The 27128-nt window shown below is 32.9% G+C and overlaps 2 protein-coding genes and 1 long non-coding RNA gene across 4 annotated transcripts; 1 reads left to right on the top strand and 2 right to left on the bottom strand.

Moving 5' to 3' along the window:
* Nucleotides 1-876: 876 nt before the first annotated feature.
* Nucleotides 877-26812, bottom strand: LOC145736871 (armadillo repeat-containing protein 8-like). Its single transcript, XM_081991306.1, has 6 exons — nucleotides 26602-26812; nucleotides 21489-21605; nucleotides 20258-20450; nucleotides 15633-15726; nucleotides 15400-15566; nucleotides 877-4623 (listed from the first exon to the last, which is right to left on the bottom strand). The coding sequence occupies exons 1-6, from the start codon at nucleotides 26621-26623 to the stop codon at nucleotides 4551-4553; spliced, it is 666 nt and encodes a 221-aa protein (XP_081847432.1). The 5' UTR covers nucleotides 26624-26812; the 3' UTR covers nucleotides 877-4550.
* LOC145737170 (uncharacterized) lies at nucleotides 6259-9267 on the top strand. 2 transcript variants are annotated; one of them, XM_081991751.1, is made up of 8 exons: nucleotides 6259-7149; nucleotides 7429-7623; nucleotides 7686-7745; nucleotides 7817-7906; nucleotides 7972-8109; nucleotides 8279-8504; nucleotides 8562-8746; nucleotides 8805-8919. In XM_081991751.1, coding segments are annotated over exons 1-8 (960 nt in total). In that variant the 5' UTR covers nucleotides 6259-7084; the 3' UTR covers nucleotides 8806-8919. The 2 variants fall into 2 exon arrangements, with proteins under 2 accessions (XP_081847877.1, XP_081847876.1); XM_081991750.1 differs by having other exon boundaries at nucleotides 8562-9267.
* On the bottom strand, nucleotides 13007-15390 carry LOC145736873 (uncharacterized). Its single transcript, XR_014180133.1, has 2 exons — nucleotides 14439-15390; nucleotides 13007-14382 (listed from the first exon to the last, which is right to left on the bottom strand). It is a non-coding gene; the product is annotated as an uncharacterized LOC145736873 (long non-coding RNA).
* Nucleotides 26813-27128: the final 316 nt, after the last annotated feature.

The raw sequence follows: 27128 nt of genomic DNA, 5'->3' as shown, positions 1-27128 counted from the left end.
GAATAATTTGCCACCAGAAGTTGCAAGAGAAAAAAGGAAAAAACTCTTAATGATTTTGTATGAAGACTAGAATAAGTTAGTTTAAGTTTTTTAGTCAAAAATTATTAACAGCTTAGTTATGAAACTGTCTATATAGTATTTATTTCACAATGTATTGTAAAGTCAAACCCAAACGGATTTATAATAATGGTTATTTTTAACCTCAATGTTTTTTTAGGAACTTCACAAGTTTACCAAAATATAGAAGTCATAGATGTAGAAGTTTCCAACACTCAAATTATGGACAAATTAATTAGCATTGAGAACACATTAAAATTCGTATTAATGCGTTTAAACGCATTAGAAATTTCGAATAAGCAGGTTCCAGAAAATAACATAATGGAGTTGTCGCTGCCAATAAAACTACCTGTATCTTCAATAACTCTCCTTTTAGAAGCAGAAAATGAGATAATAAAAACGGAAGAGAATAAAAAGCAAATGTTATCACTTGTAAACATTTCAGATGCAAGTTCCTGCAAGTATCGGGAAAAAAACGCTGCCGATTTCACTAGAAGAGGATTAACGACAATTTTTACCAATAAATTGGTGGTTCAGTGTTCTTGGACAGGCCAAAAAAATAATTTCAGAGTAAAAGACTCTGAATTTGTTCGGATATTAAAAGGCAATTTTTTTTTGTATAAATGTATTATGTTTTACATTTATTATGTATCTACTTCACAGAAGCCGTACAGCACGTATTCAAGTCAGCCACGGATAAAAAGATTGAAACGTATATGATGGATTGGTTCCGACATGGGAACCAGAGATTGAAAAGGTCCTTAAATTAATTTCATCGCGTTCAGAGCAGTCATAAATAAGAAATAGAAATTTCAAATTGATATTTTTAAATGGATTATTTAATGCAATACATTAATAAAATATATGTTAAACTCTCAGGTGAACAAGATTTATCATTAGGTTAGGCGTAGTTATTTTTTTTTATTATTACTCATAATATGATATACTAAATATAAGTTAAGCATACAGGGTGTCCCGTGACTCCACCGACAATACCTTTGCCATGTCTAGGTGTTCTATGAGTCATTCTGATGACAATAGGTCAGAGCCACTATACATATAGGTAAATTCTTTTTTGCTTTGGAAAAATTAGATATGCAACAAACAACTTTTTCTATTCATTATTAGGCTTTTCATATTTTCTTGAATATCTCTGATACAAAAACGAAGTGACCTATGGTTACTATAATTTTGTTCATCAGAATAACTCTTTAGAACCCTTTGTCTTGGTATACCTTTGTCTGTCGAGTCACGGGACACCCTGTATAGTTGTAGTTAGTAAAAGTTAAGATTTGTTTTTATTTAGAATCTGTTCATTAATTTATTTTAGACGTATTTTTTAAATACATATTTTTTCCCTGCATTTTATATGCAAATAATGTGAAATACTAAAAGATCTGTTTTAACAGGAATATGTTTTATTATACCATAAATAATAATTTAACATTAGTGGTTTAATAATATTTTTTATACCTTTACTGCTACGGCACTAAGTCGTATTCGTAAGGCAGAACCATTTTGTTGAACGCTCTCGACAAGGATTTTGATGGATCAAAACTTTTTACTTTACGTTTAACTTAATGTTATTTACCTGAAAGTATCTTTTATTTGGTTGGTTTGGATTTTCATAAAAGACTTATTTTTAAACTTTAAGATCTGTTATAGGTATATGCCAGTGCAGAAAGGAGATTTATTTATTCATGTGCAGAGTTACTTTTCATAATGTGACAAGCTGTGGTGCCTTTATTTTTGAGTTTAGAATAAAATTTCTTATATGAAAGTTATAGGTATTTTGTATACATGCTGTCTGACAAAAACACCAAGAACAATGAAATTAACAAAATCTACATTTTTAAATGACACTGGAAAATGTTATTACATAAATAAACCGCTTTCCTGCATTTCTTCCGTTTCAAAGACGAAAATGTCAGTGCTTTACCTATGTATTTTTGAAATGACACAATGCAGCCAATTATTTATGTAAAATATATGCAGAGTGTTCGTTTGGAAAAACGTATATTCAGGCGAATTTCTTGATTTGCCATCTACGTTTATTTTTTTATTGACAGCACGTATAAAATATTTATGCAAATATCTTAACTTTTGTATATGTTTTTTTTCTAAATTGAAAAATAAATAATAAAAACAACTAAAACCCAACCTCAGCTTGTCACATTATAGAAACTAACCCTGTAGAAATGGAAACGATGCTGGAACGATTTTTACACCAGCATGTGTCGATACTGGTTAGACACAGTTTCGGTTTAATGTCGTAGCCAAAACGAAAATGTTCTATAAAGAAACGTTAGGAAAACGTCCTAGATTAAACATAACCGTTTCATAATCGGTTGTACGTTTCTATGTTGACACAGGTTTGTTGCAGATTCGTAACGGAGTCAAAACTAAAAAGGAACATTTTTAACGTAACAGGGAGAATGTTGAGTTGCGGGACATATAACGAACGTTTAAACTTAAAAAAGATGTAAATGTGACAAATAAATAACGAAACAAAGAAACATAGAAACTAAATTGTATTGTGTGTAATTGAAACAACGACGTTATTTTGTTTAGTGGGTAATCTAATAATAAATATTGATAAAAAAGTGGAATCAGCTGGGTTTACTTGACCCTGCCGGCTGCCCCTCTGAACCGTGTTATTTAATTTATTATTATTGTAACATTGTAACATCTGTATAGCTGTGATTAATAATTTATTGATGGGTAACCAAATTAAAGTCTGACAAATGGGTAAGAAAATCTACTTTTACGTTAATTTATTGTTATAATGTGTTTTATGTTTATAGATTTAAAAACTAAAAGTTCTCCGATGACGGAAGAACAAAAGTGAATTATGATGGAATTTATAAAGAAAACCCCAGTTTTACAAACCGGAAAACTTTCAAATGGAGTGTCTTACAAAGACGTGTCAAAACTATGGTGTGAATTAACAGATATTCTGAGTTCTGTCCCAGTGAAACGTAAGGAATGGAAGGATTGGAGAAAAGCAAGTAAAAATTTATATAATTTTTCTAAAAAAGCCATAAAAATCAAATACAACTTTTTGTTGTGCTTAATCAAATTACCCACCACAGCAGGGTACTTCGTTGTGATACAAGGTGTTTTATATTCAACATATGTTTATGCCATAATTAAAAAACGAAAGATTTCAGCAAAAAACAAACTACGTCACTGGATTCTACGGAAAAATATCTACAAGAATCCGTTTTCACCTCTTCAAAAAGTTTAAAGATATCTGAGATACGGCGGGTACCTCAACAATGATATTTTTCAATTTTTCCCTGTATCTTAACAACGAAATGGGTTATGACAATTCTGCTGACGCCATGTTAAATTTCACAAAAAAGTAACACACTGTCGCAAAAACCGCAACCCCGTATCTTTAAAAATAAGTGAGATACCTTACAAAAGTGTCGAAAATGGGACACCCTGTACACCAACATTCCTTTAGCTATGCCATTAATCGATTCAGATACTCACTTAGTAGGTACGGTACGGAAAAACGATGTGGTTTGCCAAAAGCAGTTGTATTAAAGAAACTTCAAAAAGGTCAAATATTTGCGCAGCAGAGTAGGGAGGGTCTAATTTTTATAAATTGGAAAGACAACATAAATGTTTTTATGCTGTCAAGTAAACATACTGACAAAATGATCAAGGTGAGGGGCACAATAGGGGTAAAACTAAAACCTGAAGCTGTTTGGGATTATATCAGGGCTAACGAATCTGTCGATCTATCTGATAAGATAGTCGCCTTCGAGTTACTTTTGATCACATCTATGGCGAACGCATACATATATGTTGTACAAACAAAATGAACAAGAAACCATCTCGATCACAGATTTCAAAAAATCCGTCATACAATATTTGACATCTAATAAACTTCAAACTGAAATTTTATAAAAAGGCGTAGTAGCAAAGAAAAGAAGTTTTACTCAAAGAGATTAATCGCAAGGAAGGTACAAAATAAAACAATGTGTAAACTTTTGAGTGTAAAAAAGTGTTTCAAGCGCGTTGTTTCAAGCGCGTTGTTTCAAGCGCGTCAAGTTTGTATACACATTAAAAGACGCGGTTTTTTTGAAGTTCTAATAATAAACATTCTGGCTCGTTCTTAGAAAACCCACTTGATAAAAGGTTGATTCTTCGATGTAAATCGAAGCTGAGCAGACACAAAAAGTTAATTTTGCTGTAGGATGTTGATCAGTCAGGAAAATAAATTGTACGTTTGATAGATATTAATGACTGATTGCTGGTGTGGTTCAATTCCAATGTCAACTTCTGCACAGTTACTCAGTTCGCCATGCGTAGATTGACATTTAAAGGAATGATAATTCTTGTAATACATCGCCATTTAGTCGGACATTAAATAAAAATTATGCGGCCAAATATTGTGGATAGGAAAATGTTGCATATGACATAACAGCAAATCGAAATAGCAAATAAAACTACACACAACCCGCGCCCCAATCTTTTGTATATTAGTAAAATAAATAAGAATTCCAGCGTTCCCCTGTACGACTTTTTATACATCTCGCTTCACCGGGAGAATATCTGAAACAAAGAAAATAATATTACGACAAGAACATAAAAAACGTCAACGTGTTTTAACCGATTTCAGCTGAATACCTAAAAAAAATTTTAAATGAACTTTTTATAACATCCGGAGATTTCCGACAAAAACCGAAAAAGTCAAATTTCTATTTGTTTTTTACCACTTTATTAATGATTATTTTCGAATTTACTCCGCATGTAATAAAATGATTTGAATTTTTTTTTACCAAATTATTTAGCGAAAAATGCGCAACTTCTCCATTGAACTAAAGCTCTTAACACAATAGTTTCTGATAATGCATCGAATTTGTAACACCCTGTATATAAAGTAAAAGTTTAAGAATAAAGTGTAGAATTTAAAATGTATTAAAAAATGTGGTTCTATTTAAAAATACCCATATTTTATCTGCCACAAATTTATGCTCCATACATTTCTAATTTTTGTTTTAAAAAAAATTGCCCAGCCTAAATTAAAACTGATATATATTATCACATAGCTTATAATAAACACAATTCACAAAACGGTGCACGCTAGATGTAACAAGTCTTCCTGATCAATCAATCAATAAATTCAAAAATTCAATAATATACAGGATGTTACATTATAAAACATAGAAAATTTGGACTGTCACAGTTTTACAAGATACTTTTTGTAGCTTCCCAAATAGTTTACTCTATTAAAATAATCAAATCAACCTTAATGTTAATACCTGTCTATCTGAGATATTATTTATAGAAAGGGAATAGCTTGAATAATCAAATTATCTAAAAAATCAGAAGAATTTACTTGGTTTTAAAAACACTGCAACTGCACAAAGGTGTTAGCTTTATAATCATAGTACTCATAAGATAGAAGAATGTCTCATACAAGCGGTGTCTTGAGTTCATCATTTGTACTCACTGCAAACTACCTCATTATTACTATACTTTAAACATGCTTTTAGATTAGAGACACTAAATATAATACATATTGATTTGACGTTCAATAATGCAATTTAGCAAAGTAAATAATGATGATTATTGTTAAGAATATTGTGTTAACGTAAAACTGCAATGCTTTTCATTTTAATGTCAATTTCAGTAAAAATAGTTAACTAACATTAAAACTTGCTCTTTTATGCACTGTTCTAATGTAGTACTTCTTGGTGGGTAATTTGAGCCTTGTTTAAGTCATTTTCTTTATAAAAGTTATGCTTTCTCAAACACATGAAAAAGTAGTGAAGTATTCAGCATATACCAGATACAGATCTGCAAGATAGGCCTAATTTGCTACTTGAACTATACTTATGTTATGTTCATACGGAACGCACTTGTGTGGGAATTGATGGATGTCATCCGGGAAAAATAAAGATTTCAATTTCGGGGCAATGATTCCGAATTGGCATGTTTTTACAAGGACTGACTGAATACTTTGTTACAAATTCTTTAGTTATTAAGTTGTGATTAAATGGAGTTATTAAGCAATCAAGGATATTCATATACACCCTACTCCGAGCACAACAACTTAAAAAATACCAGACGAAAAAAATGTGTAGTAATTATGCATCAGCAGGGTTAAATACCTAGGTTAAGTTTGAAATTGGTATTGTAATCTTACTTAGACCAGCAGGCTCTGTGTCCTTCAAAAAATATACATTTACTTGATTTTATTGTCTAATTTTTAACTAGTATTGAAATATTGTATTAAAATTACAAATATAACTATTTTAGCTGCATGGGAATCTATTTGACATAACATAAATAATAAAAACAAAAGCAAAGTGACAAATTCGAACTTTAGTTGACATAACAACAGATGGAAGATGGCTTAATCAGCAGAATTTGAACTGAAAAAAATTGAACTTAAGTATTGGATTGTTAAAAAAAACATTGCAGCTGCACAAATACAAGGTGTTACAAATTAGATGCATTAGCATACAAAGACATTAATATATACTAACGTATATAGACCTGCCCCTATTCTATCAAAGTTTGTGCCAAGATGAAATGTCACATTATAAACGGCATTTAGCACATCTTTTACCCCACCAAAATTTGAGCCAATTATGTAGTCAATGTTGCACGCTTGTGCAACTACGCTGACAAGTAATACACAGTTATAAGAGACGAAAAGAAAGACGAAATTAGTCTATGGCGAAAGTCTTACTGTAAAAAACTTTAGTGTGTATTTTTTCAACACATTTGTTCTGCATATTAATATATACGAGTATTTTAAAATTTACATTGTAAAATATGATTTGGCCTCATAAACTGTGAAAACGTTGTAAGAAACGTGGCAACGTCGCAGAACACGACTATACAAAGCTAACCAATGGGGAAGCTCCTAGCTGGTGGTAGTATTTCTAGTAAATTGCGGCCATGTTGAAAGTGTTTTGTTGTGATTTGTATTTTGATGGTGTCCACGTGTTTCTAAATAGTTTGTGAGATTTTTCAGTAAAAAAGTGTAATCTGTGCTATAATCATGTCGCATCAGTGCTTTGTGTGTAAAAAAACTCGATTTTTGAACCCAGATTTAAGTTTCCACAGGTAAGTTTATATTCCCACCATTATGTAAATGTATACACAAGCATGGGCGTAGGGTAGGGCAGGGCTCAAGTAAATTAAATTAATTAAACCTTCTGATCTAGATCTGCTTTATTAATTTATATTTGAGAAAACTACTTCAAAAACTAAAACAATTTTAATTGATGCACAACTCGATTATTAAGTTGGCAGCAAATTATAGGAGAAAATTCTGAAAACAGCATATTGATTTTCAACTAATGTATGTAATAAGTATAGAAAAGTAAATTGTCTATTTTTTAGGTTCCCAGTTAATGTTGAAAGGAGGAACATATGGTTTTCAATTTTGGCAATTGATGTTAATGCACCAATGCCAAAGAATCCGCTGATATGTTCGAATAATTTTAAGCAGTCTAGTTTTTGCTACAAGAGTGATGGAAAAAAATATTTGGTACAAGATGCTGTACCAGTTGATGTAAATATTACATTTCTCTCAAGGTATTTAAACTGTAATATTTCATTATTTTTGCGTATTTAATTTCCCATTTTACTTATTTTAGTTCATCTGATAGTCATGATATCAGTGTGGATAAGTCTGACACTCTAAGTGAAATTGAAAGGTGGGTTGTTAAGTTATATTATATAGGGTGTTCAGTTTCAGGACTTTAATTTATTAATTTATTTAATTTAGTCTTCCATTGGATATGGAGCATGAAGAGCCCCTTGCAATGCCACTTACAAAAAATGTTAATAGCCTATCAGAGAATCTTGAAGATCAAAGGTACATGCTGGTTGCTTTTCTCTACTTTTTACAGAAATTTTACAGTTTTTCTCTGTGTATTTTAGAGATGCATTATTTGCCAAACTACAAGAACCAGGCCCTTCCACTCTCCAGTCTTCATCTTCAACTACTACTACTACTTCGACAAAGCATATATTACAATTGGTGAAGAAAAGAACATCTCCTAGAGCTTCTGGAAAAAGGTAAGAATGTTATTATTGTTAGGCTTGTTAAATTAGAGTAAGTTTTATTTTGAAGTATATTGAAAGGAATTTCAAAATTGTTCGTAAATTTGAGAGTAAAGAAGTGATTTACATTATAAATGATCAGGTGAAATTATTATTTTATATATTATAATTTTTTTTTTTATAGGAAAACATACCCTGGAGATTTGTCTAGTGATGACTTTGCCACTCCCAGGAAGAGAAGAAGAAACCTCCAACAATTTCAAACTAAGATTAAGCAGAAAAACAAAAAAATAAAATCTTTACAAAACCATGTAAGGTATTTTAAAAAACGGGTCAAAAGTTTGAAAGGTCTTTTGGATTATTTTCGAAAAAATTTATCTATGTCAGAAAATGCTGCTTCAATTATTAAGGTATTTCCCTATAATTAACCAACACTAGTTAGTTTATAACATATTATTGTTTTTTAGGCTTCACTTGATGGACCTGCTGCACATATTTTTGAGAGAATGTTAAAAGGACCATCCACTCAAAAATATGAACCTGAGCTTAGAGCTTTTGCTTTAAGCTTGGCATTTTTTTCGCCTAGAGCTTATGAGCTAGTGAGGCGCACGTTTAATAACTCCCTTCCTCATTTAAGAACCATTTCCAAGTGGTATACATCAGTTGATGGTAGTCCTGGGTTCACTCATAAGGCATTAGTTGCTTTGCAGAGCAAGTCGTCAAAAACTGGAGAAACTTTATTATGTAATTTGGTCATGGACGAAATGGCAATTAGGAAGAGAATTGAATGGGATGGTTTGCGCTTTACGGGATTCATTGATGTTGGTGGTCATATTGACTCTGAAGAGTTACCCCCAGGCAAAGGAGGCAATTGTGTTTATGTTGGTATGCTTAAACCAGTGTTGGAAGGTCCCTGTAGGATATTTTCTAACAAACGGACTTACAGCAAACGACAAAGCAGAATTAATAAAAAAGTGCTTGCAATTTTTGCATCAATCAAATGTCACTGTAAAATCGTTGACATTTGATGGTGCAGTTGCAAACATAAGTGCAGTTCAGCAACTTCGGGCTCAACTAAGTGAACCCAAGAATTTGAAAACTTATTTCGAACATCCTGTGACGAAAGAAAATGTTTATATTTTCTATGACATTTGTCACATGATAAAACTAGTTAGAAATTGCTTCGGTGCCATGAAAGTACTAGAAAATTCATCAAATGACTCTATAAAATGGGATTTTATTTCAAACTTGGCAGAACTTCAAAATGTTGAAGGACTTCATGCTGCTACCAAACTGAGAAATAGGCATTTACAGTGGTCCAGAGAGGTCATGAAAGTCAGACTAGCTGTTCAAACTATCAGTAGAAGTGTAGCAGATGCAATGACATTTTTAAGAGAGGACATCCAACATCCAAGTTTTTTAGAATCCAGGGCAACCTCTGAATTTATATTGAAATTTAACAATCTGTTTGATATATTTAATTCTAGGGGTAAGTGCGCTAAATATAAATTTAAACAAAATTTATCCCCTAAAACAGCACCAGATTTTTTTAATTTTTTTGGTGAGATGAAAGAATATATTTTGGGACTAAAATTACAAGGACGACCCGTTATCCAATCAAAACGGAAAACTGGTTTTGTAGGGTTTTGAGTTGGGATGAAATCACTGGAGTCTTTGTATAACGACAATATTAAAAAAAATCATAACATGAAATATATAGCCACTTATAGACTTTCACAAGATCATTTAGAATTATTTTTTGGGGCAATTAGAAGCAAAGGTGGGTTCAACAATAATCAGACAGCAAGACAATTTCAAGCTGCTTATAAGCGTCTGTTAGTACAAACCCAAATTTCCGGTTCAAAATCAGCAAATATTACTGATTTTGAAAATGTTGCCATACTAAATTGTAGTGGTATCACAAAAACAGAAGAAGGGGAAGATATGGAACAAAATAATAATTTTGTTTTACTTGAAGCTGAAATTAAAAATGACATAGATAAATATAAATATTTTAACTGTAATACATGGGATTTAACAATGTATGTTGTATGAAGACATTGTTGGGTACATTTCCGGATTTATTGTGTGCAAACTAAAAACTTGCATAAACTGTGCTAAGTGCTTAATGCTACTTCAAAGTGAGGCCTGTATAAGTAAATTGCAAGAACGAAAGACATATGGGCGGTTAATAAAAGCGTCCAATTTGATCGTTGAAGTATGCAAAAGTGCGGAAAAATTTTTTGCAAAGACGCAAAATTTATTTAATAAAAAATTTGACGATAAGTTACTAGAACTTTTAATTGTAGGAACAATGAACCACATGGAAGCCACAATTTATGACCATTTTGGGGACCATTTATATGATGGTGACTTAATTAATAACCACTCATCAATTTTAATTAAATTAATTTTAAAACATTACTTTAAACTTCGACTCTACCATGAGTCAAATAAATTATTAGAAAAATCTAAACCGAGAGTGCGAAGTATAAACACTAAAATTACATTATTTAGAAATGAATAAGTGTGCCTAATAATAATGTTAAAGTTCAAATGAGTGTTTTTTTAAGTATGTATAAGTAATTTAGTATTAAGGTGTTGTGTAATAGTATAGTTTGTATAGTAATTGTGATTGGTTTTGGATATGCCAACAATTTGTATTTGTCAATTTTTAGTTTAAAAAATTATTTGTATTTCTTTTCATTCTATTATGTAGTATCAGGTATAGATGTTATGTTATTTTTTAATAGATTTATAATTGACAAGATTGATTATACACTCAAATATATGTTCAGATTTAAATTTCCTTAGTCTGGTATATTAATTTTTGTAATTTCTTTCTTTGCTTGTTCGAGACCAACGTTATAATAGTCATTGGCACTGTCTTATAATAAATTAATGCTTCTGTGATTTTGTTAATTTGATTTACACCTATCAAACTAATAAATATTATGTTTACCACTAACCCATTTAGGCATAATCACACTATTCTAAATTGATTTGAGAGTACAATATAGGCATACAGTGCATTTTTTTTAACGCACAACATAGGATTTCACGTGTTAAATTTTTAAGCCCGTGTTAGACCATGTTTTTTTGGAACTACAAGTATAAAACTTGACGGGTGGCTGTTTCGTACCCTGAAGCTTAAGTAAGTTTACCAATTCGGCCTAAAAAGTGATTAAAAACTTGCAAAAAATCATCTTTTTTCGAAAAGATTTTATCTTTCCATACTCCCTGTATGTATGATAGGTGCTTGTTGTTTTTGATACTGGCACGGCAGGTAGCAGGTAAAATTTGGCGTAGAAAGTAAAACAAGTTGATCATTAACTTTGTATCAAGAAAGTTAAGAACAAAAGAAGTATATTTATAAGTGAATTGTTCAAAGTGACCTCCGTTTGAAGCCAAACAGTATTCCAAACAATCATAAAATGTCCCTTTGACGTTCAAAAGATGTCGGGTCGTGATGCAGTCAAAATATGTCACTCTACCTGCTACCCGCCCTGCTAGCATATCAAAAACAACAAAGAACAACAATGCATACAAGGAGTAGGAAACGATAAAATCTTTTCGAAAAAAATAATTTTTTGCCAGTTTTTAATTACTTTTTAGACCCAATTGGTTAACTTACTTAAGCTTCAGGGTACTAAAGACACACCCGTGAAGTTTTAGACCTGTAGTTCCAAAATAACATGGTCTAACAGGGGCTTAAAAATTTAACACGTAAAATCCTATGTTGCGCGTTAAAAAAAACGCACTGTATATTTTTTTATATCATCCTTTGAATATATCAACAACAAAAGTTATCTACAAATGACCAAAAATTATTTAAATCCACAATCACAGGATATCCATGGTTTAACCTCAGATATACAGGGTGATTCCAAAGTTGGTGCTTTCCTTTCAAAAAATATTACCCTACTGGTTTTTTTTTTCAACATAAAATTTATTATTGAATTCCTTGTTCAATTCTAAAAATAAAACCCCTTTTATTATTTTTTGCTACGAGGCGTCGTTTCCCAGTAAAAAAAAATAAAAACCGTCTTAATGCGTGCCTAAAATTAAATGCTGTTTTAATTTAAAATGTCAAATTATTAAAACTTAGTTCAAAGGCGGCTGAAATCTTTTGTTTTTGTTTATGTCTGTTGATAAGGAATAACCTGTAGTTAGTTAAAATCAAATTTGTTATTTTTTATTTTGTTTTTTTCAGTAAAAGTTTGACACCCGGTATCTTCGTTATTGTTCATATTTCGAAAAAGCGTCAACGGAAAAAAAAACTTATTTTTTGAAGCCCTATTCGTAGGTGAAAGGAAAACACCAACTTTGGAATCACCCTGTATAGGTATATATAAAATTTAAACCGACTTTTAATATATGTTATTTGTATCAAGCAGATGTATAATTATGTATACCAGGTGTCCAAGAGCACCCTGGACATAGGAGATTAACATGGGAAAACGGTTTTGATTTTTTTGCGCCTGTACGGTTCATTTAATGGAAAAACGCTTTAGATAAAAGTTGTAGAGCACATTTTCGGCTATCTACTTGTAATTTTTTCAATACCGTAGATTTGACCATTAAGACGAAAAACAGATCTAAAATTCGGAAATTTTAAATCTCCCGCCAAGCGGTCGTTAAGGAAAGTTTATATCCGGTCGTGCTACCAACCTTTCAAAATCATAACAAATCGTTGTCAGTCACTCTGTAATCAAAACATTCAAAACAAGTTTATTTAGTAATAATTTTGAGTTACTACCCACATACTGCGAAGAAAATACAAATAAATCGTGATAAAAACACTTTATCAGTAGCCACAGCCCAAAAATCTGGTAAGTTGCATTCATAACCTCATTCAATGTCTCTACTAAACTTATTTACTTTGTAGCAAAATTCTTAAAGAAAACACTGGTTTTGCTTGCAAATATTTAATGAGGATGACCGAATCACCTATCTCAAGCCTCTTCATAACACTACCAAACGATTTAAAGTGATGAAAACAGTGGACAATGAAGATCTTTGAAGATAAGTTTCCTACTGTACAGGGTCAACAACAAAGGGGCCAAATACTTCCTTCATAAGTGGTGTGATTTAGTTTCAATGTGCTTAACTTCATGGACTATCATCAGCGAGGGTCTTCACCAGTGTTGCAACTAAAACTTAAAATGATTTAGTGTTGATATCTGACTTAAATCTCAAAATTTGATGTGCCTGTGAAATGTGAATAATCTTAAACTGGCTATAAAACCTCTGAGAAACCCCTTCTAAGAAGAGAATATGGACTTACACAGTCAAATTATCAGTCAGGTGACAAAACTTTTTGTATATGGGTAGGTATTGTTGAAAAAACAACTTTCCAATTGAGCTATCTACATGAGCTGTTCTATTCTAGGTTTAGGTATTAACATTATAATTGTGTTCTTTTTTCCACACACTCAATTGTTCCAAATAAAACTTTGTACACTGAACATTTGTATTAATTATTTATTCACAGTTCAAGGTACAGTATACATTTTCTTCAAGTGAAAAGCTTAGGTACAATAGGTGGCAAAGAAAACTGGTCTTACCACATAAACAGTGATTGTTCCACAGATTGAGTGTGAGTGGGTGAACCTTTCACCATACAAGCTATGCTAAGAACAACTTTGTCTTACTAACCTAATGTTTGTTTGGATAATAGTGGAGTTCCAAATTAGCAAAGGTAGGTGAAATGTAGTGATTGAAAGTCTCTAAAGAGAAACAATTTGCTTCTAATTCAATACACCATGTCACAGGACATACCTTTACTAATCAAATGTGAACTCGAGTTACACATTACTTGCAAATAAACTATGTTTGGTTAGTAGACATTTTACAAGTATCCTTGTAGGTGAATGATGTTCAAGTTAACTAATGGAGCTAATTAAATATCAGTACTTACCTTACCCTGTAGAGATGGGAAAAAACATTGACAATCAGTTATAAAAAATGCCTTTTTATTAACATCATACAATGTAAAACCACTTAAACACTATGGTGTGTTGATAACACTACAAAACAGAAGGATACAATAAAACTATCAGTCACATAGGTCACTAAATTGCACCACTTTTGAGGGAAGTATTTACCCTCTTTTGTGGTCCCTGTATAGTAAAGCAACTTATCTTCAAACATCTGCAGGCCTTCCTAGTCCATTGTTTTTATCACTTTAAATCGTTTGGTAGTGTTATGAAGAGGCTTGAGATAGGTGATTCGGTCATTCTCATTAAATATTTGCAAGCAAAACCAGTGTTTTCTTAAAGAATTTTGCTACAAAGTAAATAAGTTTAGTAGAGACATTGAATGAGGTTATGAACGCAACTTACTAGATTTTTGGACTGTGGCTCCTGATAAAGTGTTTTTATCATGATTTATTTGTATTTTCTTCGCAGTATGTGGGTAGTAACTCAAAATTATTACTAAATAAACTTGTTTTGAATGTTTTGATTACAGAGTGACTGACAACGATTTGTTATGATTTTGAAAGGTTGGTAGCACGACCGGATATAAACTTTCCTTAACGACCGCTTGGCGGGAGATTTAAAATTTCCGAATTTTAGATCCGTTTTTCATCTTAATGGTCAAATCTACGGTATTGAAAAAATTACAAGTAGATAGCCGAAAATGTGCTCTACAACTTTTATCTAAAGCGTTTTTCCATTAAATGAACCGTACAGGCGCAAAAAAATCAAAACCATTTTCCCATGTTAATCTCCTATGTCCAGGGTGCTCTTGGACACCTGGTATAATAATAAGAACTAGATTTAAGTTATGTTTATGTTAATTATCCTTTTTCGTCGTTACACTTTAACAAATAAATAAAATTTCAATAAAATCATTGTTTAATTTGGAAGAATTTACTTTAAATCCCCCAGATCGGCAAAAAAGATTTTAAAAGCTTCCAAAACACTATAGAAGCTTCAAATGCTCTTCAACTGGTCCAGAAGCTTTCAAAAGATTTCAAACCGTCTTAAATTAAAACAGTAAAACGTCATTACTATCAAAATTTTACGCATAGAACTACAAAATGCAATTTATTTGATTTTCTATCAATTACCAACTTGTTTAGTATGTTTTGTAGTTTTATAGATTCACGGACCGAATTTAGACAATTCATGACAGATTAATCAACGTCTCAAGTCAAAACAGTCAAACGTTATCACTGTCAAAATTTTACAGTAAGCAAAAAAAAATGTTAAGGAAAATCCAACAAAAACCCACTGTAAGATGGGACTTTTTGTATGATCCCATTTTTGTTGACACCCTGTATTTGACGGTTTACCGTACCTGAAAGCAGCGGTGCGAGCCGAAACGCTCGAACAACCCAACAGATCGACTAGAGCGCTCACCAGCTGATTGCTGATGGCGGCGATTTGCTGCAAATTGCTGTCGACTTCCGTCAAATAGGACAAAGTTTCGGCCGCGACCGCTCGATGCGCTTCCGTATGTTCCATCTGAAATTAACACGCACACATGTCTGCGTCTGTCAAAATGGTCCGACTGTCAAGATGACGACATACCTGACATAACCTCACTAGACACGGCAACGTTTTGTAGGTGACGATCGGATCGAAAGCGGAAATGGCGCCTGCCCGATGTATGTTCGTTAAACATCTGCAAACGTAAGTTAATACATTAATCGATCATTTCATGAAAAAAACATCACAAAATTTGATAGAGTCAGGGAGAAAAAAGCTGTCAAAGTTTGCCTGCCAGAAACACAGTTTGAAAAGACAGTCAAAGACAAAATTGCTTGTAAAACCCACTTGAAGTGAGAAAATGACTGTTTTTCGTACATTTTTGAAATTCTCATTCAATTGCATATCCAATAATATGAAAAAACACTACAAAATTTGGTACAGTCAGGGAGAAAAACGGTGTTAAAGTTTGAACTACCAGAAAGAGAATAAAATTGTTTTTCTAATTTGGGCATATAAGGTAACACTTTTCAAAATTGATTAGAGTGACAAAACGTTTTACTTTACTTTTAAAGTGATACTTTATGTAACTAGTTATGAAAAGTTCATTTCATCACTCCCTGTTTTTATGCATTTCCGTAGAAACATATGGGCGACATCCATCATAACATGTCGTTGTCACTGTTTATACAAGGTGCTATGAAAGTGAATATTTGTGTTAAATCACTTTAAAAGATGGTTTTTACCGCTTTTTAGTCAAAATTAGAAAAAATTATGTATGCAACACGTTTCGAAAATGTCTTATTGTGTAACTCATTCAAATTGTAGGACCTCACTGCGCTCGCCCTACAAACATTCATTCGTTACACAAAATCGATCTTTTCGTAACTGGTTACATAAATAGCTATTGTAAAACCCACGGAGTGAGAAAATGACTGTATAAGCACATTTTTGAAATCTTCATTAAATTTCTTATCCGCTAACCTAAAAAACACTACAAAATTCGGTACAGCCAAGAAGAAAAGCGGTGTCAAAGTTTTAACTCCCACAAACACAGTTTGAAAGGACAGTCATGAACAAAATTGCTTGTAAAACTCATTTGGAGAAAATGACTGTTTTAAACACATTTTTAGAATCCGCATTAAATTTCCTATTCAATAACCTTAAAAGCAGTACAAAATTGGGTAAAGTCAGGGAGAAAAGCGGTGTCAAAGTTTGAACTGCCAGAAACACAGTTTCAAAAGACAGTCAGGGACAAAATCGCTTGTAAAACCCATTTGGATTGAGAAAATGCCAGTTTTCAGCACATTTTTTAAATCCTCATTAAATTTCCTATCCAATAACATAAAAAACACTACAAAATTAGGTACATTTTTCCACAGTTTGACAAGGATCGGGAATGTTCTAAAAGCTTTCTTTTAGAATAGTCTTCAAAAAGTTGTAGAATGTTCTAAAACGTTCTCGAATGTTGTTTAGGCTGAATTATAAATATACAATATTTAAATGAATACTTTTTCGGTTCTACTGTTGGCAACATGGTATCGGGCACCTAAACTGTATTTTCTAGTTTGTTGGTTGGGCATCATTATCTTTTTAACGGTATCGGTTAAATAGGTTCGGAAAACGGCAATTCGGCACACGCTAGTACAATTTAATCAATTCTAATCTTGTTAATTAGTGTATTGTTTAATGGTCCTTGGACGGAGTGAACTTCGTATAAAATTTACATCAAACCTAAGAACTTGGTGCTGTTTCCTTTTTTTTATAGCTGTAACTATCTAATACCCAAATTCATTTTTGCAAGAACCAGTTCAGCGGATCTATTTGAACCAGCCTTTGCGAAGGAACCTCGCTGAGTGTTATTTACGGAAAATATTTGTTATCGCATTTTCCTTTACATTTAAATTCGGCATTTTATTCCGATTATTTCCCTCATTGTACTAGCAGCCAATAAAATTCAATGAACCTTTCTAGTTCGACCAATGAGAGCCGTTATATACTGAATAAATCCCTAGTTGCTAAAATTTTACACTGACAATTCCACTCATGTACAAAAAATGCCATATATACGTCATCAAAACACGGTTTGCTATCGGCTAATAAGGAAGGAAGAGAGTTTGCTAGCGGATAAAAAAATCGGATAAATTTTGCTGTTGATTTCATCGTTTCCACGGATTTTCACTACACTTCTTTTGTTGCAATGTCTCACCTTGAGATTTTTGCTGGCACTGTCAATTTTGATGTTTGTTCGTTTTGTTTTGGTTATGGCTCGCTTCCGTTAGAGTTCTACTGCAGAAAATCAAAAGAACCAGAAAAATGTATTTCTGCCAGTACAAGAAAGTCGCAGTCTAATTATATTATTGATTATATTCATGGAATTGTCTTATCAAATACCATTCGAGCTCAGATTTTGAACAGGATAATTTTTCCGCTTGTCTTCTCATACTTTCTTTATGGTACAAAACTCGACCTGTTTGCCAAAATCACTCGAGCTACGCTCTCGTGATTTAGTTACAACAGGTCTCGTGCAGTTACACCAAAAAGAAAGTGTTCTAAGACAAGCACAAAAATTATCCGGTTAAATCAGCGAACTCCGTAACGATGTAGAAAATAGAAAACGCATAGAGATAGACAAGAAAGAAAATTTCTTTCTATTAACTGTTGGTACTCTCTAAGCTATTTTCTATCACATTCGGCTGACACCGTCAACAGAAAACGAAACTTATCGGTCCTAAAAACATTGACTAATTTCCAGTAATAAATCTAGGGCTTTTACTTGTTTCGTCGTATTCAGGGTTAATGACAAGTATCAATGACAATAATTTGAATAATTCTACGTTTTTTACTTTCTTTTTCAATAATTAATCTGCGTCTTAATCTAAAATAATCCGTTTTGTTGCCATTTTTGTTGTTGGTTTTATTTATTGTAGTTCTGTCTCTTCAGTTTCTTATTTTCTTGTTGGACCATTAATATTTTTCAGTTCCTTGTAAACATGCTACCAATTTTTATGCATTTTGTGAAGAAAGTAGGATGGGACTTTAGGATGTGTTGATGGAACCCATATAGCCATAACACAACCATTCCATCATACCCAGCTTACACGCAAAAACAATAACTAATAGATGCATCAACACTTTAACTAAAAACTCAAAAACAAAGAAAGGGGGGTGCAAACACAATCAATGTTGACACTAACGGGCATAAAGGTTAAAAAACAAACCATTTGAATTTTAGAAGACGACGGAAAAGAAAGATTGACAAATACAAACTTTCATAGCCAAAAGAGAGATAAAATCATAGCAAGACCTCCACCTCCTACCTTTTTCGAATACGTTTTTTTGAAGAACATTTGATATTAAACGGAACGGGATTTAGACACATATAAAATTTAAGCTATTTTCTTCAATATTAACAATTAATAAATCACTATAACGTAGTTTCCACTAAAAAATTACATAAATTAAAATATTATGACGTCTGATTGTCAATCTGAAATGTAAACAAAAATATACATGGCTGAACGAAAATTTGTCGTCTGCTGGGGTGAGTTCAATATTATCATTAATTTCATCACGTTTAGTTTAGTATTTGTGTTCTAACTAAGGTGTTTTCTTGTTAATAAACTAAAATGTGAGTTTTCAGGAAATAATCTTGACATATACCCCTCGGCGTTCACGTTTTATCACGTAAAATGTGCATTGGTAGGTTTTTTGCAAAATTTTTCTTTTAGGCAAATGGTTTCGACTAAATAATTCTTTGGAAAAAATCCTTCTACCTGCGGTCTCAGGATTTTATCGTCGAATTATATAGTCTCAATCATTTTCCAAGCAAAATTTTGCAAAAAATCACCTATGCACAGTTTACCCGATAGAACTTGAACGTCTCGGAATATAACCTATGATAAAAATTCAACAAATCATTCTTCAAGGTTCTAGAATGTTCTACAAGCCTCCAAATAATTTCCAAACGTTCTAAAAGCTTTCAGAAGGTTCTAGAACGGTCTATAAGGCTCGATAAGTCTCTTAAAGCTGCAAAAAGGTTGTAGAATGTTCTAAAACGTTCTCCAATGTTTCTTCAAGGTTCGAGAATGTTCTACAAGCCTCTAAATGATTCTCGAATGTTCTAATCACTTTGGTTCAGGAAAATCCAAAATGATCGCCGTTAGTATAGTAATTTAGATAAAATTTTCGTACTTTTTTCCAGAAAATAGTCCATAACTCGCTGCTTTAAAACACCCTGTATAAACATACCGTATAACAAAAGAAAGCTAATAAACGGGCGGCTAAGTTGCCTCGTTTAGCCGCTAGAGGATGTGAAAGTTGACTCTCTCCTTTTTTGTAGTTTTTGATTAATATCTCAGGAACGTTTCCGTTTAGAGGTCTGAAATTTTGACCAACAAATGCACCTCGATGGGATGCAACTTTTACCTTCTATACACTTTTTTGGTAACTCGCACCGTTTGACCTTGAAAAATTAAAAACTAGAATTGTCTAGAAATTTCAAGTGAAAAGTTTTTATTTGCAAAATTAACCTCAACTGCCTGAATACCTTCAAGTTACTAGTACAAAAATGTAAAAAACTAATTATTTTTGAATTTTCAGATTATCCAATTTTTTCGGAAAATTACCGAAAATTGAATTTTTCATAAATTTTACATCCCTGAATCATCAATCAATCATCAAAACTGTCATTTTTATACTGAAACTGATTATTATTTAAAACTTACCTTGCAGCTTCCAGTTGCATCTCGACCGGTTTGCCCCTGGATATCATCATCGACAAGTAACCGATTATTTTCGTGTCCTTGTACGAAGTGTGGACTACTTCCTCGGCCACGTTCGCATTATTAAAACACATCACGGTCAAACAAGTCGCGACCGGAATACGAACCGACGGATGATCCACCGAGAGCAGAGATGCTGCAAAAAATACACAAATTGTTTGGAAAAAATCAAGTTTGTGTCAAAGCGATGCAAAAATGAACGTTACCATGGAATTCCCCGTCCTCGATTTAGTAGAAAACCAGTAGAAACTCGAGTAAAAAAAACAAAATGGCCGCACTAACCGCCATTTTGGATTGAGACACGGCGAGTCGTGTTTGTACTCGTTTTCGACTAATTCGACAGTTTAGTGACAGATTAAGTTGCGTCCAAAATTGACAGCTACACGTCACATCTGTCAAAACCCATACCAAAATGACAGTAAAACTATAAAGAAACCCTGAATGTTGTTGTTGATTAACTCTATGGAAAGTATATTATTAAAATCATTTTATAAAGGTTATAATTGTGATTCTGACAGTTTTAAAGTATGATTGGTACAATGACGTTGTCATTTGAACTGTCACTACCTTAACAACTGTCAAAATTGTATTCATTCAGTTCACGTGATAGTTTTGACTATACTTTGACAGATATAATTCGACGTCTGAGATTATTTTCAACGCCAAAACTGCATTATACTGTTTTAATGATTTTTTAAACACAGTTTGAACTTTGACAGAGTTGAGCCCTGTCAGGTGTCAAATGTCAATAAGCGGTTATGATTATTCTGCTTAAAAACATCAAAAATACAAATAAGCAAAACATAAAGAAGGAATAACTTCAGTTTGTTTATTTATTTATTGTCTGATCAATGTGCCATTTGACAGTTCTGTCATTGTAGTGTCATCGGTCAAACAGTCTGTCGACGCTGATGACGTAACAACAGAAAATTGAATGCGCCCGGTGTTTTCACATTCCTAATTGTCACTCCCCGACGTTGCCATATCTCCAATTTTAACTTCAAAGAATATGAATTTAAAAAAATATTGCAACACTTTGTGACACTTTTGGACTGTTGAAGTTAAGTTGGGTTAGAACCTTAAAAACTGACATTTTTTTCCGCACATTTTAGGAACAACATCCTGTGTTTTACGCATTAAAAACGGCAAAAACAAATGACGCCATTGAACTTACCCAACACTTTAGGAGCTCCGATTGCACACAAATTGTTCTGTTCCGTGCTGGTTTTACACGCCGAAGTTAAAATGGTCGCCACGCACGACTGTCGCTGTATGGACTCTGCAGGGCTAACTGTAGGACGAGACAAATAACAAATGTTAGAAAAATGACGTGTGATGATGAATGACAGCTGTCAACTACGCAGCAACTGTCAAAACCTGTGTCTCAATTACGAACGCAAAGCTATAAAAGTTTTAAGTTAATTTCCCTTAAAGGAAATGAAGTTTACAGCTTCACGGACGATCCAGTTAAAAAGTGTCTTAATATCACGTGACCGCTGTCAATCACGTCACAACTGTCAAAACTAGTCTCAACTGGGAACAAAAACTATAAAAGTAAAAATATTAAGTTTGTTTGATTAAAGTGAACTTATAGCTTCATGGAAGGTTATTTGACAGTTGTGCCGGTAAAATCCAGTTAAGAAGTGTCTTAATAACACGTGACAGCTGTCAATCGAGACACAACTGTCAAAATTAGTCTCAATTAGGAACAAAAACTATAAAAGTGAAAATATTAAGTTTCGTTGATTGAAATGAACTTATAGCTTCATGGAAGGTTATTTGACAGTTGTGCCGGTAAAATCCAGTTAAATAGTGTCTTAATAACACGTGACAGCTGTCAATCATGTCACAACTGTCAAAATTAGTCTCAACTGGGAACAAAAACTATAAAAGTGAAAATATTAAGTTTCGTTGATTGAAATGAACTTATAGCTTCATGGAAGGTTATTTGACAGTTGTGCCGGTAAAATCCAGTTAAATAGTGTCTTAATAACACGTGACAGCTGTCAATCATGTCACAACTGTCAAAACTAGTCTCAACTGGGAACAAAAACTATAAAAGTGAAAATATTAAGTTTCGTTGATTGAAATGAACTTATAGCTTCATGGAAGGTTATTTGACAGTTGTGCCGGTAAAATCCAGTTAAGAAGTGTCTTAATAACACGTGACAGCTGTCAATCATGTCACAACTGTCAAAATTAGTCTCAACTGGGAACAAACACTATAAAAGTGAAAATATTAAGTTTCGTTGATTGAAATGAACTTATAGCTTCATGGAAGGTTATTTGACAGTTGTGCCGGTAAAATCCAGTTAAGAAGTGTCTTAATAACACGTGACAGCTGTCAATCATGTCACAACTCTCAAAATTAGTCTCAATTGGGAAAAACAGAATAAAAGTGAAAATATTAAGTTTCGTTGATTGAAATGAACTTATAGCTTCATGGAAGGTTATTTGACAGTTGCGACGGTAAAATCCAGTTAAGAAGTGTCTTAATAACACGTGACAGCTGTCAATCGTGTCACAACTGTCAAAACTAGTCTCAATTAGGAACCAAAACTATAAAAGTGAAAATATTAAGTTTCGTTGATTGAAATGAACTTATAGCTTCATGGAAGGTTATTTGACAGTTGTGACGGTAAAATCCAGTTAGGAAGTGTCTTAATAACACGTGACAGCTGTCAATCATGGCACAACTGTCAAAATTAGTCTCAACTGGGAACAAACACTATAAAAGTGAAAATATTAAGTTTCGTTGATTGAAATGAACTTATAGCTTCATGGAAGGTTATTTGACAGTTGTGCCGGTAAAATCCAGTTAAGAAGTGTCTTAATAACACGTGACAGCTGTCAATCATGTCACAACTGTCAAAATTAGTCTCAATTGGGAAAAACAGAATAAAAGTGAAAATATTAAGTTTCGTTGATTGAAATGAACTTATAGCTTCATGGAAGGTTATTTGACAGTTGCGACGGTAAAATCCAGTTAAGAAGTGTCTTAATAACACGTGACAGCTGTCAATCGTGTCACAACTGTCAAAACTAGTCTCAATTAGGAACCAAAACTATAAAAGTGAAAATATTAAGTTTCGTTGATTGAAATGAACTTATAGCTTCATGGAAGGTTATTTGACAGTTGTGACGGTAAAATCCAGTTAGGAAGTGTCTTAATAACACGTGACAGCTGTCAATCATGGCACAACTGTCAAAATTAGTCTCAACTGGGAACAAACACTATAAAAGTGAAAATATTAAGTTTCGTTGATTGAAATGAACTTATAGCTTCATGGAAGGTTATTTGACAGTTGTGACGGTAAAATCCAGTTAAGAAGTTTCTTAATAACACGTGACAGCTGTCAATCGTGTCACAACTGTCAAAATTAGTCTCAACTGGGAACAAAAACTATAAAAGTGAAAATATTAAGTTTCGTTGATTGAAATGAACTTATAGCTTACTGGAAGGTTATTTGACAGTTGTGCCAGTAAAATCCAGTTAAGAAGTGTCTTAATAACACGTGACAGCTGTCAATCATGTCACAACTGTCAAAATTAGTCTCAACTGGGAACAAACACTATAAAAGTGAAAATATTAAGTTTCGTTGATTGAAATGAACTTATAGCTTCATGGAAGGTTATTTGACAGTTGTGCCGATAAAATCCAGTTAAGAAGTGTCTTAATAACACGTGACAGCTGTCAATCGTGTCACAACTGTCAAAATTAGTCTCAATTAGGAACAAAAACTATAAAAGTGAAAATATTAAGTTTCGTTGATTGAAATGAACTTATAGCTTCATGGAAGGTTATTTGACAGTTCTGACGGTAAAATCCAGTTAAGAAGTGTCTTAATAACACGTGACAGCTGTCAATCATGTCACAACTGTCAAAACTAGTCTCAACTGGGAACAAAAACTATAAAAGTGAAAATATTAAGTTTCGTTGATTGAAATGAACTTATAGCTTCATGGAAGGTTATTTGACAGTTGTGACGGTAAAATCCAGTTAAGAAGTGTCTTAATAACACGTGACAGCTGTCAATCATGTCACAACTGTCAAAATTAGTCTCAATTAGGAACAAAAACTATAAAAGTGAAAGTCTTAAGTTTCAAAATGTAAATAAAACTTTCTAGCTTTATGGAAGGTTATTTTTTGTTGTGACGTTACAATTGCAAGAAAAAGCGTCTTAAGGTCACGCATCAGCTGTCAATTACGTCACAACTATCCAAGTGACATACGAAAAATTAAATATTCCCCAATGAAACAAAGTAAATTGTCAGTTTATGCGTTTTTTTTTTGAGGTTTTAGACAAAGAAGAAAACACATTCTGAACGCTATATGATGACTGAATTACCGTAATTGGGTAATATGACTGATTAAAGTGTTCTTCAATATCCCAACTGTCAAATTTGTCTCCATGGAGCTATAAATACAACTTAAAGTCCAATTAAAGAAACATACCTATTTGGATTTTTATACTTTCAGGACACTGGTGTCACGTGACGCAAGCAACGTATTAAAGTGTTATTGCTGTGCTTTATAATTAATAACTCTTTTAAATTTGGTATTTTTCCTAACCAACTGAAAACGGCTTTAATTAAACCCTTATATAAAAATGGTGATCCGCAAATAATGAAAAGTTATAGACCCATAAGCCTTCTGCCAGGATTTTCAAAACTCTTTGAACTTGCTATGTCCAAACGAATAGTAAATTTTATGAATTATTGTCATTTAATTAACAGAAACCAACACGGCTTTATAAAAAGGAAAATCAACGCAGACGGCTCTATATCAATTCATACAGTCAGTTATTAGACACTTTGAAAATAAAGAAGTAGCGCTTGGAATTTTTTTAGATATCTCAAAAGCATATGACTGTCTGGATCGAGATATATTACTGAATAAACTGGAAAGATATGGGGTAAGGGGGCAACCACTTAAGTGGGTAAAATCATATTTACAAGACAGAAAACAACTAGTAGGTATAAATAAAAACGGACACCTCAGTAAATCACAAACTCTCTTAAATAACTATGGTATCGCACAGGCTAGTATATTGGGGCCAACTTTATTCGTAGTTTTCATGAATGATTTGGTATTCGGTGGCTGATGATTCTTGGCAATCTATCATAAATTATGCTGATGATACCAACTTGCTAGTAGGAGATAAAACTCGCTCGCAACTAATAAGTAAAAGCCAATCTTTGACATCAAAAGCTGCAAAATGGTTTGATGAAAACGGGCTAGTTTTAAACTCGGAAAAAACTAACATCGTTCTGTTTAAGACCAAACGATCAAACTTTGATAAATTGGAACAGCTACTGTTAATGGAAAAAAATATAATTATCTCGGAAAATACAAAGTTTTTGGGGGTTTATGTCAATGAAAACCTTGACTGGGGCTTTCATGTGGATGGACTGCTCAAACGATTAGGATCCATCAGCTACGGAATGCGAATAACTGGGAGATACTTAAGTGAACATTCATTAAAGGTGTTATACTGCGCAAATTTTGAATCTATATTGAGGTACGGCATTATATTTTGGGGTCGAGATGGTAAGATTCAAAACGCCTTTGTTGCACAGAAACGTGTAATAAGGATAATTAAAAAAATGGATTACAGGCAATCCTGCAGAAATACTTTTAAATCAATGGGGATAATGACAGTGTATGCCCTCTATATATATGAGTGTCTAATGTTTTTCTTCTATAATAGAGCTTCTGTATTTACAGATTCTCGTACTAATAAATATAACACAAGGTTAGACAATCAAATATATCCCACACACCATTTGAACATATCAGAGAAAAGCCCTAATTACATGTGTATTAAACTCTACAACAAATTACCTATTGAAATTAAACAAATCACTTCTCAGAAGAAGTTTAAAGTAGCCTTGAAAAGACTACTTATTGAACTTGAACCTTACCATCTGGACGATTACTTGAACACATAGAATCTAGCTTTTTTCTCATCTAGTATAAAGGATAAAATTTGAACCACAAGTTGTAATTAGGTATACATTATTTTCTTTTGTTATATTTTTGTTTTTTTTTTTTTCTGACGCACTTCATTTATATGTATGTATTTATACGCTGTAACAATATTGAAATAAAGAAATATTATTATTATTATAGTGTGTTGGAAATATTGTATTATGATCGGTATGTTTAGACCATACTGTCACATGTTACAGTCAGTTTGTCAATCCGGAGATTGACGTGGTGTGCTTTATGAGTTTTCTTAACAAAATGGGTTTTATTATGTCCGATCCAGTGGAAGTATACTTACTGAGTGAAAGTAGCGTTTGCATATCTTTTAGGCCAAATTTCGAATTGATCGGCTGATACTCTTGGCTGCCTAACGTACGCAAACAACACAAACACGCGTCGATCAGTTTCGGTTCTTCCTCCTCCAACGCTTCCAGCAACGTTTCTACGATACCGGAATTAATTAGTAGCTCGATGTGATCTTCGGTTCCTTTGGCTAGTGATCCTGTAAATTAATCAAAACCTATAAAAGTGACCGTAAAATGTACTAAAATAGCCAGGAAAGCACATTTTGGTCCTTCAAGCCGGATTTTTCAAAAATGTACTGAAATACTCCGTTTTCACGGTCCATGTAGTGGGATGTCACAATGACAGTTGGTTCTAATTATCCGGCTCGAAGCACCCCGAAATGTGGTTTCCTTTGTTCTGTACAGAGTGTCCGGATTTAGTGTGTTTTGACAGGAAAACCCTATTTCCCGGCTAAATAGGAAAAAACTAGTATGCTCTGTGTCTAGAGCTCAATTTCCGAAAAAAACCGTATTTTGATAT

This window comes from Ips typographus, linkage group LG13 (genome assembly GCF_016097725.1).
Source record: "Ips typographus isolate SLU linkage group LG13, UJ_Ityp_2.0, whole genome shotgun sequence".
In the NCBI taxonomy this organism is placed as follows: domain Eukaryota; kingdom Metazoa; phylum Arthropoda; class Insecta; order Coleoptera; family Curculionidae; genus Ips; species Ips typographus.
Note: the sequence above shows the minus strand (reverse complement) of the source record. Positions and strands in the feature narration are given on the sequence as shown.